The 15,997-nt window shown below is 42.0% G+C and overlaps 1 protein-coding gene across 8 annotated transcripts in view; it reads right to left on the bottom strand.

The window, feature by feature from the left end:
* Positions 1-15,601, bottom strand: part of tecpr2 (tectonin beta-propeller repeat containing 2) — a 35,848-nt gene extending 20,247 nt beyond the window's left edge. For 2 of the 8 annotated variants that reach the window (XM_042388390.1, XM_042388393.1), the window contains exons 1-11: positions 15,104-15,386; positions 14,052-14,139; positions 13,220-13,360; positions 12,024-12,152; positions 11,805-11,936; positions 11,561-11,718; positions 11,173-11,326; positions 10,655-10,807; positions 5,150-5,282; positions 2,079-2,305; positions 49-250 (exon numbers count right to left, since the gene is read on the bottom strand). In XM_042388390.1, the coding sequence (XP_042244324.1) occupies positions 49-250; positions 2,079-2,305; positions 5,150-5,282; positions 10,655-10,807; positions 11,173-11,326; positions 11,561-11,718; positions 11,805-11,936; positions 12,024-12,152; positions 13,220-13,360; positions 14,052-14,132 (1,510 nt within the window). In that variant the 5' untranslated portion in view covers positions 14,133-14,139; positions 15,104-15,386. Of the gene's footprint in view, positions 1-48; positions 251-2,078; positions 2,306-5,149; positions 5,283-10,654; positions 10,808-11,172; positions 11,327-11,560; positions 11,719-11,804; positions 11,937-12,023; positions 12,153-13,219; positions 13,378-14,051; positions 14,140-15,103; positions 15,387-15,427 lie in introns of those variants that run through there. The other 6 variants (XM_042388392.1, XM_042388391.1, XM_042388394.1 and 3 more) reach the window with 6 other exon arrangements.
* Between the last annotated feature and the right edge of the window lie 396 nt (positions 15,602-15,997).

The following is a 15,997-nucleotide window of genomic DNA, read 5'->3' as shown; positions in this document are numbered from 1 at the left end:
CTCTCTCTCTCTGACCGTCTCTCTGTCTCACTCTCTCTGTCTGCTTGCCTTGCTGCCGTCTCTTCTTCTTCTTCACTCTGATGGCTTTCACCACCAGCTCCTGCTGCATCTCCTCCTGTCCCAGGGGGGCACTATAGCGCCTGGAGCCCAGGCCGTTTCCATGGAGACTGTCCCAGGAAGTGACAGAGCTGCTGCGGCTGCGAGAGCTGCAGGTGAAGATGCTGGGCGGCTGGCAGAGCTGCTCCATCACCTGCATATTTACACAGGTATACACAGCTAGCATTAAATAACAGCAAGGTCTCCCTGGGCCTCATGTCTTGTCTCGAGACCTCAAACTCTCTGACTTTTCTGTGTGAGGTTTGCTCATACAAGTGTTTCAAGTCTGATTCAAAAAACTCTCTTCACTCCCTGAACGTGTCGTAAGTCGCTGGTTTCAGCCTGATGAACGTCACCTGTTAATGAGGAGCTGAAAGTTCCTGTGATCTGCTTATTAGCATCATAGACACCTCCAAAATGTCCATATGAGGTTACCTGTTCTTCTCTGTTTCTGGGTGAGTTTCATTCACAAACAAGAATTTCACACTGTAGAGCTTCAAGTTAAGTTTATAAGTGCCAGTATTAGAGGACCTGAAACAATCAACATCAGCTGCACTGTGACAGAAATAAAGAGGGAACGCTTTGACATGAAGTTAGATGCTAAATAAAGTCTTTCTATAGCAAAGCGCTCCACGATTAATATGAGAGGTGGTCATGTGACAGTCACGGAGACATTAGAGGAGAGAATATTACAGCCTACAGTAGGTGACATTACTCTGCAACACAACATGGGGCGGCTGTGGCTCAGGAGGTAGAGCGGGTCGTCCACTAATCGGAAGATCGGTGGTTCGATTCCCGGCTCCTCCAGTCCACATGCCGATGTGTCCTTGGGCAAGACACTTAACCCCAAAATTGCTCCTGATGGCTGTGCCATCAGTGTGTGAATGGTTAGCTTTCTCTGATGGGCAGGTTGGGACATTGCATGGTAGCCCCTGTACCCATTCAGTGTATGAATGTGTGTGAATGTGATTCGTAGTGTAAAAAGCGCTTTGAGTGGTCGGAAGACTAGAAAGGCGCTATACAAGTACAGTCCATTTACCATTTAACATGATACTGGACAGAGACACTGAGCCAGCTGTTTACTACTGACAGAAACATCTGGCAGCTGTTTACAGCTGCTGATATGTAGAAGCTGCTGCGTCAGAACATGACAATAAAATCATAAAATCTAAAAACCCTCTCAGTAAACTGGCTGCCATGATGATGATAATATGGTGAACAGAGTATTAATTTTGCATATTTGCTCATTTATTTCAGTACTTTAGTTGATTTCTGTTTATCATATTTAAACTCCAAATTCATTTATGATTTGAATCAAACAGGTTTTTATCTCGTGAAGAACGTCAGACTTTATAATATAAATGTTCTTAAATCACTTGTATGTGTTAAATGAATCTTTGTACAAGCACTTCTTGCATGAGGCCTCAATGGCAAGTGGATAGTGCCAGTTTAAGGATTACCAGGAACGGGAGAAGGAGCAGTCGACCCTTTTGTCGCCATCAGACCGCACGGAGTTTTGAATGAGATTGATTGGGACGGTAGACGAGAGACCGGCGGCAATGTTAAAATGAGTGGAAGGAAAGTCTACCCGCGGAGGTGTGTATATCATAATTGCCATATTAAAATACTACTACGTACTAAGTATGCTTGAACTTGGTACGTTGGTTTGAAAGTGTGATACACATGTACGTCACCTGGTGACTATCAGATATTGCAGCATTTTTAACATGTTTATTTTTATGACTCTGTGGTGTTGCTGTAAGATGGGATGAGTTTGGATTTAGGCTATTTAATATTTTATATATTATTTCACTTACCCACAAAGAGAGAACTATCAAGTTAATTGTTAACGCTGCGTGTAAATGACACACAGTGTGTGTGTATTTGTTAAATTGCTTTTATTTTGTTTCTCACTTAAATGTCACATGACAGTCTTCCATGGCCATGGCACTGTTTACTCACCATAGCCTAATGTATCTCACCTCTAGCTGCTCGTCATGCTCCTCCGCCTCCTCCACCTCCTCCTCTTCTTCTTCTTCTTCGTTTCCCTCTTCACCATGTCTCTCCCCTCCTCCCCCTCCTTCTCTCCCCCCTCCCTCTACAATGATGGCCATGGTTCTGATTGGCTGAGCCGTCTCCACTGATCCGGTTGGTGGGAGGATGGTGGGCGTGGTCAAAGGTGAGGACAGCCGCACTGAGAACTCTGACACTGGGGGAGAGAGACAGGTGTATTTGCAGTAGCAGAAGCAGTAGCAGTGCTAGTAGAAGTAGTAGCAGTGGCAGTAGTAGCAGTAGCAGTAGTAGTAGCAGTGGCAGTAGCAGCAGTAGTGGCAGCAGTGGCAGTAGTAGCAGTGCTATTAGAAGTAGTAACAGTAGCAGTAGTAGCAGTAGTAGCAGTAGCAGTAGCAGTGGTAGCAGTAGTAGCAGTAGTAGTAGCAGTGGTAGTAGCAGTAGCAGTGGCAGTAGCAGTAGTAGCAGTAGTGGCAGTAGCAGCAGTAGTGGCAGCAGTGGCAGTAGTAGCAGTGCTATTAGAAGTAGTAACAGTAGCAGTAGTAGCAGTAGCAGTAGCAGTAGCAGTAGTAGCAGTAGTAGTAGCAGTGGTAGTAGCAGTAGCAGTGGCAGTAGCAGTAGTAGCAGTAGCAGTAGCAGTGGTTGCAGTAGTAACAGTAGTAGCAGTAACAGTAGTAGCAGTAGCAGTAGTAGCAGTAGCAGTAGCAGTAGTAGCAGTACAGTAGCAGTGGTAGTAGCAGTGGTAGTAGCAGTGGCAGTAGTAGCAGTAGCAGTAGCAGTAGCAGTGGCAGTGGCAGTAGTAGCAGTAGCACTAGTAGTGGCAGTGGCAGTGGCAGTAGTAGCAGTAGCAGTGGCAGTGGCAGTGGCAGCAGTAGCAGTAGTGGCAGTAGCAGCAGTAGTGGCAGCAGTGGCAGTAGTAGCAGTGCTATTAGAAGTAGTAGCAGTGGCAGTAGTAGCAGTAGCAGTAGTAGTAGCAGTGGCAGTAGCAGCAGTAGTGGCAGTAGCAACAGTAGTGGCAGCAGTGGCAGTAGTAGCAGTGCTATTAGAAGTAGTAACAGTAGCAGTAGTAGCAGTAGCAGTAGCAGTAGCAGTGGTAGCAGTAGTAGCAGTAGTAGTAGCAGTGGTAGTAGCAGTAGCAGTGGCAGTAGCAGTAGTAGCAGTAGCAGTAGCAGTGGTAGCAGTAGTAGCAGTAGTAGCAGTAACAGTAGTAGCAGTAGCAGTAGTAGCAGTAGCAGTAGCAGTAGTAGCAGTACAGTAGCAGTGGTAGTAGCAGTAGCAGTAGCAGTGGCAGTAGCAGTGGTAGCAGTAGTAGCAGTAGTAGTAGCAGTGGTAGTAGCAGTAGCAGTGGCAGTAGCAGTAGTAGCAGTAGCAGTAGCAGTGGTAGTAGCAGTAGCAGTAGCAGTGGCAGTAGTAGCAGTAGCAGTAGCAGTAGCAGTGGCAGTGGCAGTAGTAGCAGTAGCACTAGCAGTGGCAGTGGCAGTGGCAGTAGTAGCAGTAGCAGTGGCAGTGGCAGTGGCAGTGGCAGCAGTAGCAGTGGCAGTAGCAGTAGTAGCAGTAGCAGTAGCAGTAGCACTAGCAGTGGCAGTAGTAGCAGTAGCACTAGCAGTGGCAGTGGCAGTAGTAGCAGTAGCAGTGGCAGTGGCAGTGGCAGTAGTAGCAGTAGCAGTAGCAGTAGCAGTGGTAGCAGTAGTAGCAGTAGTAGCAGTAACAGTAGTAGCAGTAGCAGTAGTAGCAGTAGCAGTAGCAGTAGTAGCAGTACAGTAGCAGTGGTAGTAGCAGTAGCAGTAGCAGTGGCAGTAGCAGTGGTAGCAGTAGTAGCAGTAGTAGTAGCAGTGGTAGTAGCAGTAGCAGTGGCAGTAGCAGTAGTAGCAGTAGCAGTAGCAGTGGTAGTAGCAGTAGCAGTAGCAGTGGCAGTAGTAGCAGTAGCAGTAGCAGTAGCAGTAGCAGTGGCAGTGGCAGTAGTAGCAGTAGCACTAGCAGTGGCAGTGGCAGTGGCAGTAGTAGCAGTAGCAGTGGCAGTGGCAGTGGCAGTGGCAGCAGTAGCAGTGGCAGTAGCAGTAGTAGCAGTAGCAGTAGCAGTAGCACTAGCAGTGGCAGTAGTAGCAGTAGCACTAGCAGTGGCAGTGGCAGTAGTAGCAGTAGCAGTGGCAGTGGCAGTGGCAGTAGTAGCAGTAGCAGTAGCAGTAGCAGTGGCAGTAGCAGTAGCAGTGGCAGTAGCAGTAGTAGCAGTAGCAGTAGCAGTAGCAGTGGTAGCAGTAGTAGCAGTAGTAGCAGTAACAGTAGTAGCAGTAGCAGTAGTAGCAGTAGCAGCAGTAGCAGTAGCAGTGATAGTAGTAGTAGCAGTAGCAGTGGCAGTAGTAGCAGTAGCACTAGCAGTGGCAGTGGCAGTAGTAGCAGTAGCAGTGGCAGTGGCAGTAGTAGCAGTAGCAGTGGCAGTGGCAGTAGTAGCAGTAGCAGTGGCAGTAGCAGTAGTAGCAGTAGCAGTAGCAGAAGCAGTAGCAGTGGTAGCAGTAGTAGCAGTAGTAGCAGTAACAGTAGTAGCAGTAGCAGTAGTAGCAGTAGCAGTAGCAGCAGTAGCAGTAGCAGTGGTAGTAGCAGTAGCAGTGGCAGTAGTAGCAGTAGCAGTAGCAGTGGCAGTGGCAGTAGTAGCAGTAGCAGTAGCAGTGGCAGTGGCAGTAGTAGCAGTAGCAGTGGCAGTAGCAGTGGCAGTAGTAGCAGTAGCAGTAGCAGTGGTAGTGGCAGTAGTAGTAGCAGTGGCAGTAGTAGCAGTAGCAGTAGCAGTGGTAGTAGCAGTGGTAGTAGCAGTAGCAGTAGCAGTGGCAGTAGTAGCAGTAGCAGTAGCAGTGGTAGTAGCAGTGGTAGTAGCAGTAGCAGTAGCAGTGGCAGTGGCAGTAGTAGTAGCAGTGGCAGTAGTAGCAGTAGCAGTAGCAGTGGCAGTAGTAGCAGTAGCAGTAGCAGTAGCAGTAGCAGTGGCAGTGGCAGTGGCAGTAGTAGTAGCAGTGGCAGTAGTAGCAGTAGTAGTAGCAGTAGCAGTATTACTTACAGTTGGAGGCCAGTCCCTCAGGGCTGTTGGACAAGCGGATGATGTCTCTGTCTCCTTTAAGAATGAAGATCTCGTTGTCACAACATGAGACTGACACAATGTCTCCACTGCTCTCCAACGCACCAATGATCACCTGAATGCAACACAATTGATCAGATCCATATCAGATATATATTGTATAGTCATACTGTATATGCTGTATATACACTGAATATACTATATATACAGCTGATGTCAGAGAAATGACAGGAAATGAGGGGGAGGGATGGTAAATGACACACAACAAGGATGAACTGGCAACGTTGTTGTTAACACCTCAGCCATATTCAGTTGTTTTTGTTCACTAATGGTGTTATGGTGCCATGTTTGAATGTGCATCTAACACAGGCACAACACACATTTCTGCAAACGATTTTACACTGTTCCCAATTGTCTGTAATGTAACAAGAAATGCAGCAAATGCACCAGCAGAGGAGGTTAAGCGGTTACAATATTTTTGATATGATATCAGTGTACCTTGTTAACAGTATCTTGTACATCATTAACAGTATCTTTTAGCGTGTTAACAGTATCTTATACCTCATTAACAGTATCTTATACCTCAGTAACAGTATCTTATACCTTAGTAACAGTATCTTGTACCTCATTAACAGTATCTTATACCTTAGTAACAGTATCTTGTACCTCATTAACAGTATCTTATACCTCATTAACAGTATCTTGTACCTCATAAACAGTATCTTGTACCTCATTAACAGTATCTTGTGCCTCATTAACAGTATCTTGTACCTCATTAACAGTATCTTATACCTTAGTAACAGTATCTTGTACCTCATTAACAGTATCTTATACCTTAGTAACAGTATCTTGTACCTCATTAACAGTATCTTATACCTCAGTAACAGTATCTTGTACCTCATAAACAGTATCTTGTACCTCATTAACAGTATCTTGTACCTCATTAACAGTATCTTATACCTCATTAACAGTATCTTATACCTTAGTAACAGTATCTTGTACCTCATTAACAGTATCTTATACCTTAGTAACAGTATCTTGTACCTCATTAACAGTATCTTGTACCTCATTAACAGTATCTTATACCTTAGTAACAGTATCTTGTACCTCATTAACAGTATCTTATACCTCAGTAACAGTATCTTATACCTCATTAACAGTATCTTATACCTCAGTAACAGTATCTTATACCTCATTAACATTATCTTATACCTCAGTAACAGTATCTTATACCTCATTAACATTATCTTATACCTCAGTAACAGTATCTTATACCTCATTAACAGTATCTTGTACCTCATTAACAGTATCTTATACCTCATTAACAGTATCTTGTACCTCATTAACAGTATCTTATACCTCAGTAACAGTATCTTATACCTCATTAACATTATCTTATACCTCAGTAACAGTATCTTATACCTCATTAACATTATCTTATACCTCAGTAACAGTATCTTATACCTCATTAACAGTATCTTGTACCTCATTAACAGTATCTTATACCTTAGTAACAGTATCTTGTACCTCATTAACAGTATCTTATACCTCATTAACATTATCTTATACCTCAGTAACAGTATCTTATACCTCATTAACAGTATCTTATACCTCATTAACATTATCTTATACCTCAGTAACAGTATCTTATACCTCAGAAACAGTATCTTATACCTCAGTAACAGTATCTTGTACCTCAGTAACAGTATCTTATACCTTAGTAACAGTATCTTGTACCTCATTAACAGTATCTTATACCTCATTAACAGTATCTTGTACCTCATTAACAGTATCTTATACCTCAGTAACAGTATCTTATACCTCATTAACATTATCTTATACCTCAGTAACAGTATCTTATACCTCATTAACATTATCTTATACCTCAGTAACAGTATCTTATACCTCATTAACAGTATCTTGTACCTCATTAACAGTATCTTATACCTTAGTAACAGTATCTTGTACCTCATTAACAGTATCTTATACCTCATTAACATTATCTTATACCTCAGTAACAGTATCTTATACCTCATTAACAGTATCTTATACCTCATTAACATTATCTTATACCTCAGTAACAGTATCTTATACCTCAGTAACAGTATCTTATACCTCAGTAACAGTATCTTGTACCTCAGTAACAGTATCTTATACCTTAGTAACAGTATCTTGTACCTCATTAACAGTATCTTATACCTCATTAACAGTATCTTGTACCTAATTACCTCATTAACAGTATCTTGTACCTCATTAACAGTATCTTGTATCTAATTACCTCATTAACAGTATCTTGTACCTCATTAACAGTATCTTGTACCTCATTAACAGTATCTTTTACCTCATTAACAGTATCTTGTACCTAATTACCTCATTAACAGTATCTTATACCTCATTAACAGTATCTTATACCTCATTAACAGTATCTTGTACCTCAGTAACAGTATCTTATACCTCAGTAACAGTATCTTGTACCTCAGTAACAGTATCTTACACCTTAGTAACAGTATCTTGTACCTCATTAACAGTATCTTATACCTCATTAACATTATCTTATACCTCAGTAACAGTATCTTATACCTCAGTAACAGTATCTTATACCTCAGTAACAGTATCTTGTACCTCAGTAACAGTATCTTATACCTTAGTAACAGTATCTTGTACCTCATTAACAGTATCTTATACCTCAGTAACAGTATCTTATACCTCATTAACAGTATCTTGTACCTCATTAACAGTATCTTATACCTTAGTAACAGTATCTTGTACCTCATTAACAGTATCTTATACCTCATTAACATTATCTTATACCTCAGTAACAGTATCTTATACCTCATTAACAGTATCTTATACCTCATTAACATTATCTTATACCTCAGTAACAGTATCTTATACCTCAGAAACAGTATCTTATACCTCAGTAACAGTATCTTGTACCTCAGTAACAGTATCTTATACCTTAGTAACAGTATCTTGTACCTCATTAACAGTATCTTATACCTCATTAACAGTATCTTGTACCTCATTAACAGTATCTTATACCTCAGTAACAGTATCTTATACCTCATTAACATTATCTTATACCTCAGTAACAGTATCTTATACCTCATTAACATTATCTTATACCTCAGTAACAGTATCTTATACCTCATTAACAGTATCTTGTACCTCATTAACAGTATCTTATACCTTAGTAACAGTATCTTGTACCTCATTAACAGTATCTTATACCTCATTAACATTATCTTATACCTCAGTAACAGTATCTTATACCTCATTAACAGTATCTTATACCTCATTAACATTATCTTATACCTCAGTAACAGTATCTTATACCTCAGTAACAGTATCTTATACCTCAGTAACAGTATCTTGTACCTCAGTAACAGTATCTTATACCTTAGTAACAGTATCTTGTACCTCATTAACAGTATCTTATACCTCATTAACAGTATCTTGTACCTAATTACCTCATTAACAGTATCTTGTACCTCATTAACAGTATCTTGTATCTAATTACCTCATTAACAGTATCTTGTACCTCATTAACAGTATCTTGTACCTCATTAACAGTATCTTTTACCTCATTAACAGTATCTTGTACCTAATTACCTCATTAACAGTATCTTATACCTCATTAACAGTATCTTATACCTCATTAACAGTATCTTGTACCTCAGTAACAGTATCTTATACCTCATTAACAGTATCTTGTACCTCAGTAACAGTATCTTACACCTTAGTAACAGTATCTTGTACCTCATTAACAGTATCTTATACCTCATTAACAGTATCTTGTACCTAATTACCTCATTAACAGTATCTTATACCTCATTAACAGTATCTTGTACCTAATTACCTCATTAACAGTATCTTGTACCTCATTAACAGTATCTTGTACCTAATTACCTCATTAACAGTATCTTGTACCTCATTAACAGTATCTTGTACCTCATTAACAGTATCTTTTACCTCATTAACAGTATCTTGTACCTAATTACCTCATTAACAGTATCTTATACCTCATTAACAGTATCTTATACCTCATTAACAGTATCTTGTACCTCATTACCTCATTAACAGTATCTTTTACCTCATTAACAGTATCTTGTACATCATTAACAGTATCTTATACCTCATTAACAGTATCTTGTACCTCATTAACAGTATCTTATATCTCATTAACAGTATCTTGTACCTCATTAACAGTATCTTTTACCTCATTAACAGTATCTTGTACCTCATTAACAGTATCTTATACCTCATTAACAGTATCTTGTACCTCATTAACAGTATCTTATACCTCATTAACAGTATCTTGTACCTCATTAACAGTATCTTATACCTCATTATCAGTATCTTGTACCTCATTACCTTATTAACAGTATCTTACACCTCATTAACAGTATCTTGTACCTCATTAACAGTATCTTGTACCTCATTAACAGTATCTTGTACCTCATTATCAGTATCTTGTACCTCATTAACAGTATCTTATACCTCATTAACAGTATCTTGTACCTCATTATCAGTATCTTATACCTCATTAACAGTATCTTGTACCTCATTAACAGTATCCTGTACCTCATTGACAGTATCTTACACCTCATTAACAGTATCTTGTACCTCATTAACAGTATCTTACACCTCATTAACAGTATCTTGTACCTCATTATCAGTATCTTATACCTCATTAACAGTATCTTGTACCTCATTATCAGTATCTTATACCTCATTAACAGTATCTTGTACCTCATTAACAGTATCTTATACCTCATTAACAGTATCTTGTACCTCATTATCAGTATCTTATACCTCATTAACAGTATCTTGTACCTCATTAACAGTATCCTGTACCTCATTGACAGTATCTTACACCTCATTAACAGTATCTTGTACCTCATTAACAGTATCTTATACCTCATTAACAGTATCTTGTACCTCATTATCAGTATCTTGTACCTCATTATCAGTATCTTATACCTCATTAACAGTATCTTGTAACTCATTATCAGTATCTTATACCTCATTAACAGTATCTTGTACCTCATTAACAGTATCCTGTACCTCATTGACAGTATCTTACACCTCATTAACAGTATCTTGTACCTCATTATCAGTATCTTATACCTCATTAACAGTATCCTGTACCTCATTAACAGTATCTTACACCTCATTAACAGTATCTTGTACCTCATTATCAGTATCTTATACCTCATTAACAGTATCCTGTACCTCATTAACAGTATCTTACACCTCATTAACAGTATCTTGTACCTCATTATCAGTATCTTATACCTCATTAACAGTATCTTGTACCTCATTATCAGTATCTTATACCTCATTAACAGTATCTTGTACCTCATTAACAGTATCTTGTACCTCATTATCAGTATCTTGTACCTCATTAACAGTATCTTATACCTCATTAACAGTATCTTATACCTCATTAACAGAATCTTGTACCTCATTAAAAGTATCTTGTACCTCGTTAATGCAGTCTAGGACATAGATGCTGTACTCGTTCCAGCTGAGGATCCAACCCTCTCTGAGGAAACAGCTGAGCAGACCGAGCTGTCTGTCTGCTGGGCGGTAAGCTCCGATTGGTCCAGGACGAGGAAATAACTCAAACTGAGGAATCTGACAGAGTGAGACAGGTAGGTGAGACAGGTAGAAAGCATTTATAGTTATTACCATTAACAGTCAGTAGAGCAGAACTGACACCACGTGTTCCTGTCTGTTACAGAAAGAGGAGCAGTAATAACACTTAGCAGCAGTTACTAAGCAGTATACTAACTAATACTAATATTACAAAAGCATGCCAGCAGGAGCAGAAATACTAGCAGTACAGTAGCAGTAGTATTAGCAGTAGTAGCAGTAATATTACCAGTACAGTAGCAATAGTAGTAGCAGTGGTAGCTCCAGCAGTAGTATTTGGTACTAGTTGCCATAGTAACAGCAGTAAGAGTACTACATATATGTGTTTGCAGTATGGTTGAGCGTACCTGCGTGTTGAACAGTGGTTTCAGCAGACGCGTGTCCTCTACCTGTCCTTTGATATCTGACCTCCAGAGTCGGAGTCCCGGCCGAGCAGCAAACACCTGCAGGTCGCTCTGCTTACAGAGCGCCGGCAGGAAGCACGCTCCAAACCTGCCGCTGCTGCAACACACACAGCTGCTGTCAGCACAGACAAATACAATATGGATGCCATATGGAGCTATGGTCACTGTTAAAATAACTGTCACATGTATGTAGTATGTTACATGTGTTGTATGTAACACATATTAGTATGTTACATGTAGTATGTTACGTTTTATATGTCACATGTATGTAGTATGTCACCTGTGTTGTATGTTGCATGTATGTAGTATGTTAAATGTGTTGTGCAGTAACCTCTTCCTGGGCTTGGTGCCCAGCTGCTGGACCTCCTGTGTCTGTGTGCAGTAAAGCAGAGATCTCTGCTGTGTCGAGACCAGCAGCACCTGGTGACTGTACTCCAACTGAACCACACCTGAAGACTCCTCCAACAGCAGCACAGGTTTACACACACCCTGCACACACACACATACACATAAAAAGTCAGGATGACGCTCTGGTTCATATGATCTCATGTGAACTTGCTGTGTTGAGGTGTCACCTGGTCCAGGTCCAGAGCGGAGAACACCACTCGTCCTTTATCATCTCCAGAAAACAGTTTCATGCCATTCGTGCTCCAGGCCAGAGACGTGACCATCCCTTTATGGAGCCCAACCACATCAAAACGCCTCAGCTACGGACACACAGACACGTGTTACAGCTGATTAACAGACACACACACTGCTATACCTGTCTAAAACACACCTGTCCATCCGCTCACCTGTTTGTTGCGACCAGGAAGTGGAGACACCAGCTGGAAGACTGCCACACAGCCCGACGCTGTTCCCACGGCTACCAGATCATCAAAACAGCTCAGCAGCTTCACAGCTGTGATCGCATCACACTTTCCCTGAATACACACACACACACACAGTGTTAAATGGTAAATGGACTGTACTTGTATAGCGCCTTTCTAGTCTTCCGACTACTCAAAGCGCTTTTTACAATACAAATCACATTCACCCATTCACACACATTCATACACTAAATGGATACAGAGGCTACCATGCAAAGTCCCAACCTGCCCATCAGAGGAAATCTAATCATTCACACACTGATGGTTCAGCCATCAGGAGCAACTTGGGGTTAAGTATCTTGCCCAAGGACACATCAACATGCAGACTGGAGGAGCCGGGAATCGAACCGCCGATCTACAGATTAGTGGAAGACCCGCTCTACCTCCTGAACCACAGCCGCCCCATGTTAGTTGTCAGCATCACAGAATCAGATGACTGCAGCACAAAGGATTCTGGGATACTGAGAATACAGGGACAGGTGAGTCCTGTGGTCAAAGGTGTGGTTCCTTTAAACACCACCTGAGCACCACAGAAGAAGGCCGTACTCAGACCAAATAAGGCGGTGCAGCGAAAACGCCAGTTCTCCCATTCATTTGAATGGGGGTAGTGCGGTTCCGCTGCGGCTGTTGCCGCACCAGACTGCGGCCGGAAAGTTGAGCCAGAGTCAACTTTTGGAGAAACGCAACCTGACGTCAATGCGGCTGAAGGCTGCGGTGACCAATCACAGCCAATGATCAGACTGATCAGAGCTGTAAACTCTGCCATGAGGAACGACAAAGACGTTACTAGGATGAAGGGAGGACATCTCTCTTTGCTTGATAATGTTAAAAGTAAAGTTAGACTTTGCTGTCGGCTTCCCGACTCATTTTAAAAAAGACGAGAGAAAAAGAGAGAGAGCAGCTGTGTCAAGTGAGCTAGATAGTGAATGAAGAGAGGGAGCGCTGGTAGCGAGGAAGCCGGTGAATCAGAGCAATAAAACGTTATTTTGAGATTGTTTCACAGCGGTTACGTTCTACAGCATAAACAAACACGCCCACAACCCCCCCACACCTCCGCTCGACCCTGCGGCTGAACGCCGCACCGCCTGATTTGGTCTGAATACGGCCGAGGAAGCTCTGACCTCAAGGCTGTACTTGTTCATGTGAGCCAGACGGCGGCAGTACAGGTACAGCATGCCGATGCTGCTGCCCACCGCCACGAAGTCACTGCTGCTGTCCACCGCCGTCAGGTAGACGAGGACGGAGCGGAAACCCCGTTGCACCTACAGGAGACAAAGACCTTCATCATCATTAGCATCATCATCAGGAGCAGCAGCCTCATCATCACCATCACTCAGGTGAGTAAGGTGACCCACAGACTGAGCTGAAGCTGTTTAATGAGTCAAATATTGATTGTAATAACTGAGTCTGTAGCGCCCTCTGCTGGCAGGACGAGTTAAACACCTTGACCACTGCTACCTGAACTAGGGCTGGGCGATATGACCAAAATCTCGTATCCTGATATGGGTCATTTCATATCCTGATAATGATACCATCCAGATATACACATTTTAATTCAATGAATAAATAGTTGGTCCGTGTATCCCCCCCCCACGTGTGTGCAGCGCAGCAGAGGAGAGACAGCGAGTTGATGACAACTAAACTCGTTACGTTACTGTTAGTATGATAAAAGCTTCGCGAGTAAAAAGCCAAGAAGAGTAATTTATCAATATAATCCATGCAAAAGATGGGCAGACTCCAAATAACAACAAGTTGCCGTAAAGAGTGTGAATTGCATCACAACGATATAAACGATACAACATAATAGAAAATATTTTATTTTCTCTCGTCACACGATATCATCATATGGCACAGCCCTAACCTGAACCTGGCCTGGTTTGGAACAGTTCAGTAGTTTGGCTGGTTTGGAACAGTTCCGTATTCGGCCTGGTTGGTAATGGACCGGGTCAGTACCTTGGCTGGGATGGCGTTCAGCAGGTAGTAGAGCGGGCAGAACTCCCTCAGGATGGACGGCGGGAGCGGCGGGGTCGCCATATTTCTGCTGGAAGTCAGTTCAAAACCTCCGTTTAAAAACATCACATTTAAGCACATCACACATCATCATCATCATTATCATCATCATCATCATCATCAGCATCATCATCCAGGAACATCCTGCTTCCTGTTCAGCTGCACCAAACCGCCAGTTCACTGTTTGTCAGCAGGTAAAACAAGACATAATGAGTCGTCGGATTTAACAAAACAGTAAATTTAAGTTCAGGTTTATAATTTATTAGTCGTCCCTTACAGGAGCCACAAACAGCGTGAACACGAGAGAACAGTCGGGATTTAATAGTTTAATTTAACAGTTTAAACGCTTTTTGGTGGATGAAGCTCTTACTGAATAGTTAGAGGTCTGACGTCATGTCCTGCTGTAAACACATTTCATCCCGAGTGGAGAAAAAGACTTAATTTGCAATTTGTTTAATGAACTTTGGTGTGAGGAATGCCATGAACAGTTTACTGATCCCTCGCCCATTATCTGACAACATATAATACTGGTTCATACTGGTTTTGCAGTTTCTCTGCACTATTCTCCCCGTACAATAATCTCGGAGGGCGGCAACGAGCAGCACGAACAAACGTAAACAGCTGAGATTTAACATGTTTGAAACACAGCTCGGTGTAGCAGACATAAACCGAATTAAACACACTAATTTACCGAAGTGTGAGAAACCGTTTATCATGCTGCGCTGATAGCATTTTTCAGCCGATGTTGAGAGAAACATTTAATTGATGGTTTGTTTAATGAGGTTTTGTGTGACGCTGTCTGTCCGGGAGCAGCAGGCCGCTCTGACAGCTGTCAGTAAACAAACAAAAAACAAACACAATGTCAACAAACAAACGAGCAATCATCCTGTTTACGGAGTCAGACCAGCTAACGTTAGCATCATCTGACACCTGCTAATGCTGCGTTAGAAGGACAGACGAACGTTAGCAGCAGGAAGAAGACCGTGATCACTTACTCAGAGTTCACCGTGAAGGAAGCCACTCAGATGTTATTCCAGATGTTTGTTTTACAGCTGGATGTCAGACAGCCGAGAGGAGACATCGGTCTGTCTGTCTGTCTGTCTGACATTAATACTGATCAGCTGTCAACAAACCGCGCCACCTACCGGCGGACACACAGCAGCGCCTCTAAAATATAAAATAATGATAATGCAACATTATTTAATTTGAATCGCTTCAAACTGAACTACAGGCTGTCTGTAGGCCGTCAGTTTCTGATCTCACCTGCAGACAGATAAATGAATAAATTAATAAATGACAGACAGGAAGCGGAAACTCACTGACTGCTGATTGGAAAACCTGGAAACTGGATTCATTCAGAAAGCTGCTTATAAAGGTTGAAAATGTCCAACTGCAGGGTTGACGGTTCAATCCCCGGCTGGTCAGGCCTGCACCTGCTGTGTGTGTGTGTGTGTGTGTGTGAGAGTGAATGTGTGTGTGTGAGAGTGAATGTGTGTGTGAGAGAGTGAATGTGTGTGTGTGTGAGAATGAATGTGTGTGTGAGAGAGAGTGAATGTGTGTGTGTGAGAGAGTGAATGTGTGTGTGAGAGAGTGAATGTGTGTGTGTGTGTGAGAGAGTGAATGTGTGTGTGTGTGTGTGAGAGAGTGAATGTGTGTGTGTGTGAGAGTGAATGTGTGTGTGAGAGAGTGAATGTGTGTGTGAGAGAGTGAATGTGTGTGTGAGAGAGAGTGAATGTGTGTGTGTGTGAGAGTGAATGTGTGTGTGAGAGAGTGAATGTGTGTGTGAGAGAGTGAATGTGTGTGTGAGAGAGAGTGAATGTGTGTGTGTGTGAGAGTGAATGTGTGTGTGAGAGAGTGAATGTGTGTGTGTGTGTGTGTGTGAGAGAGTG

This window comes from Thunnus maccoyii, chromosome 16 (genome assembly GCF_910596095.1).
Source record: "Thunnus maccoyii chromosome 16, fThuMac1.1, whole genome shotgun sequence".
NCBI classification, from domain to species: Eukaryota; Metazoa; Chordata; class Actinopteri; order Scombriformes; family Scombridae; genus Thunnus; species Thunnus maccoyii.
The sequence above is the reverse complement of the archived record's forward strand: the minus strand, read 5'-3'. Positions and strand labels throughout refer to the sequence as shown.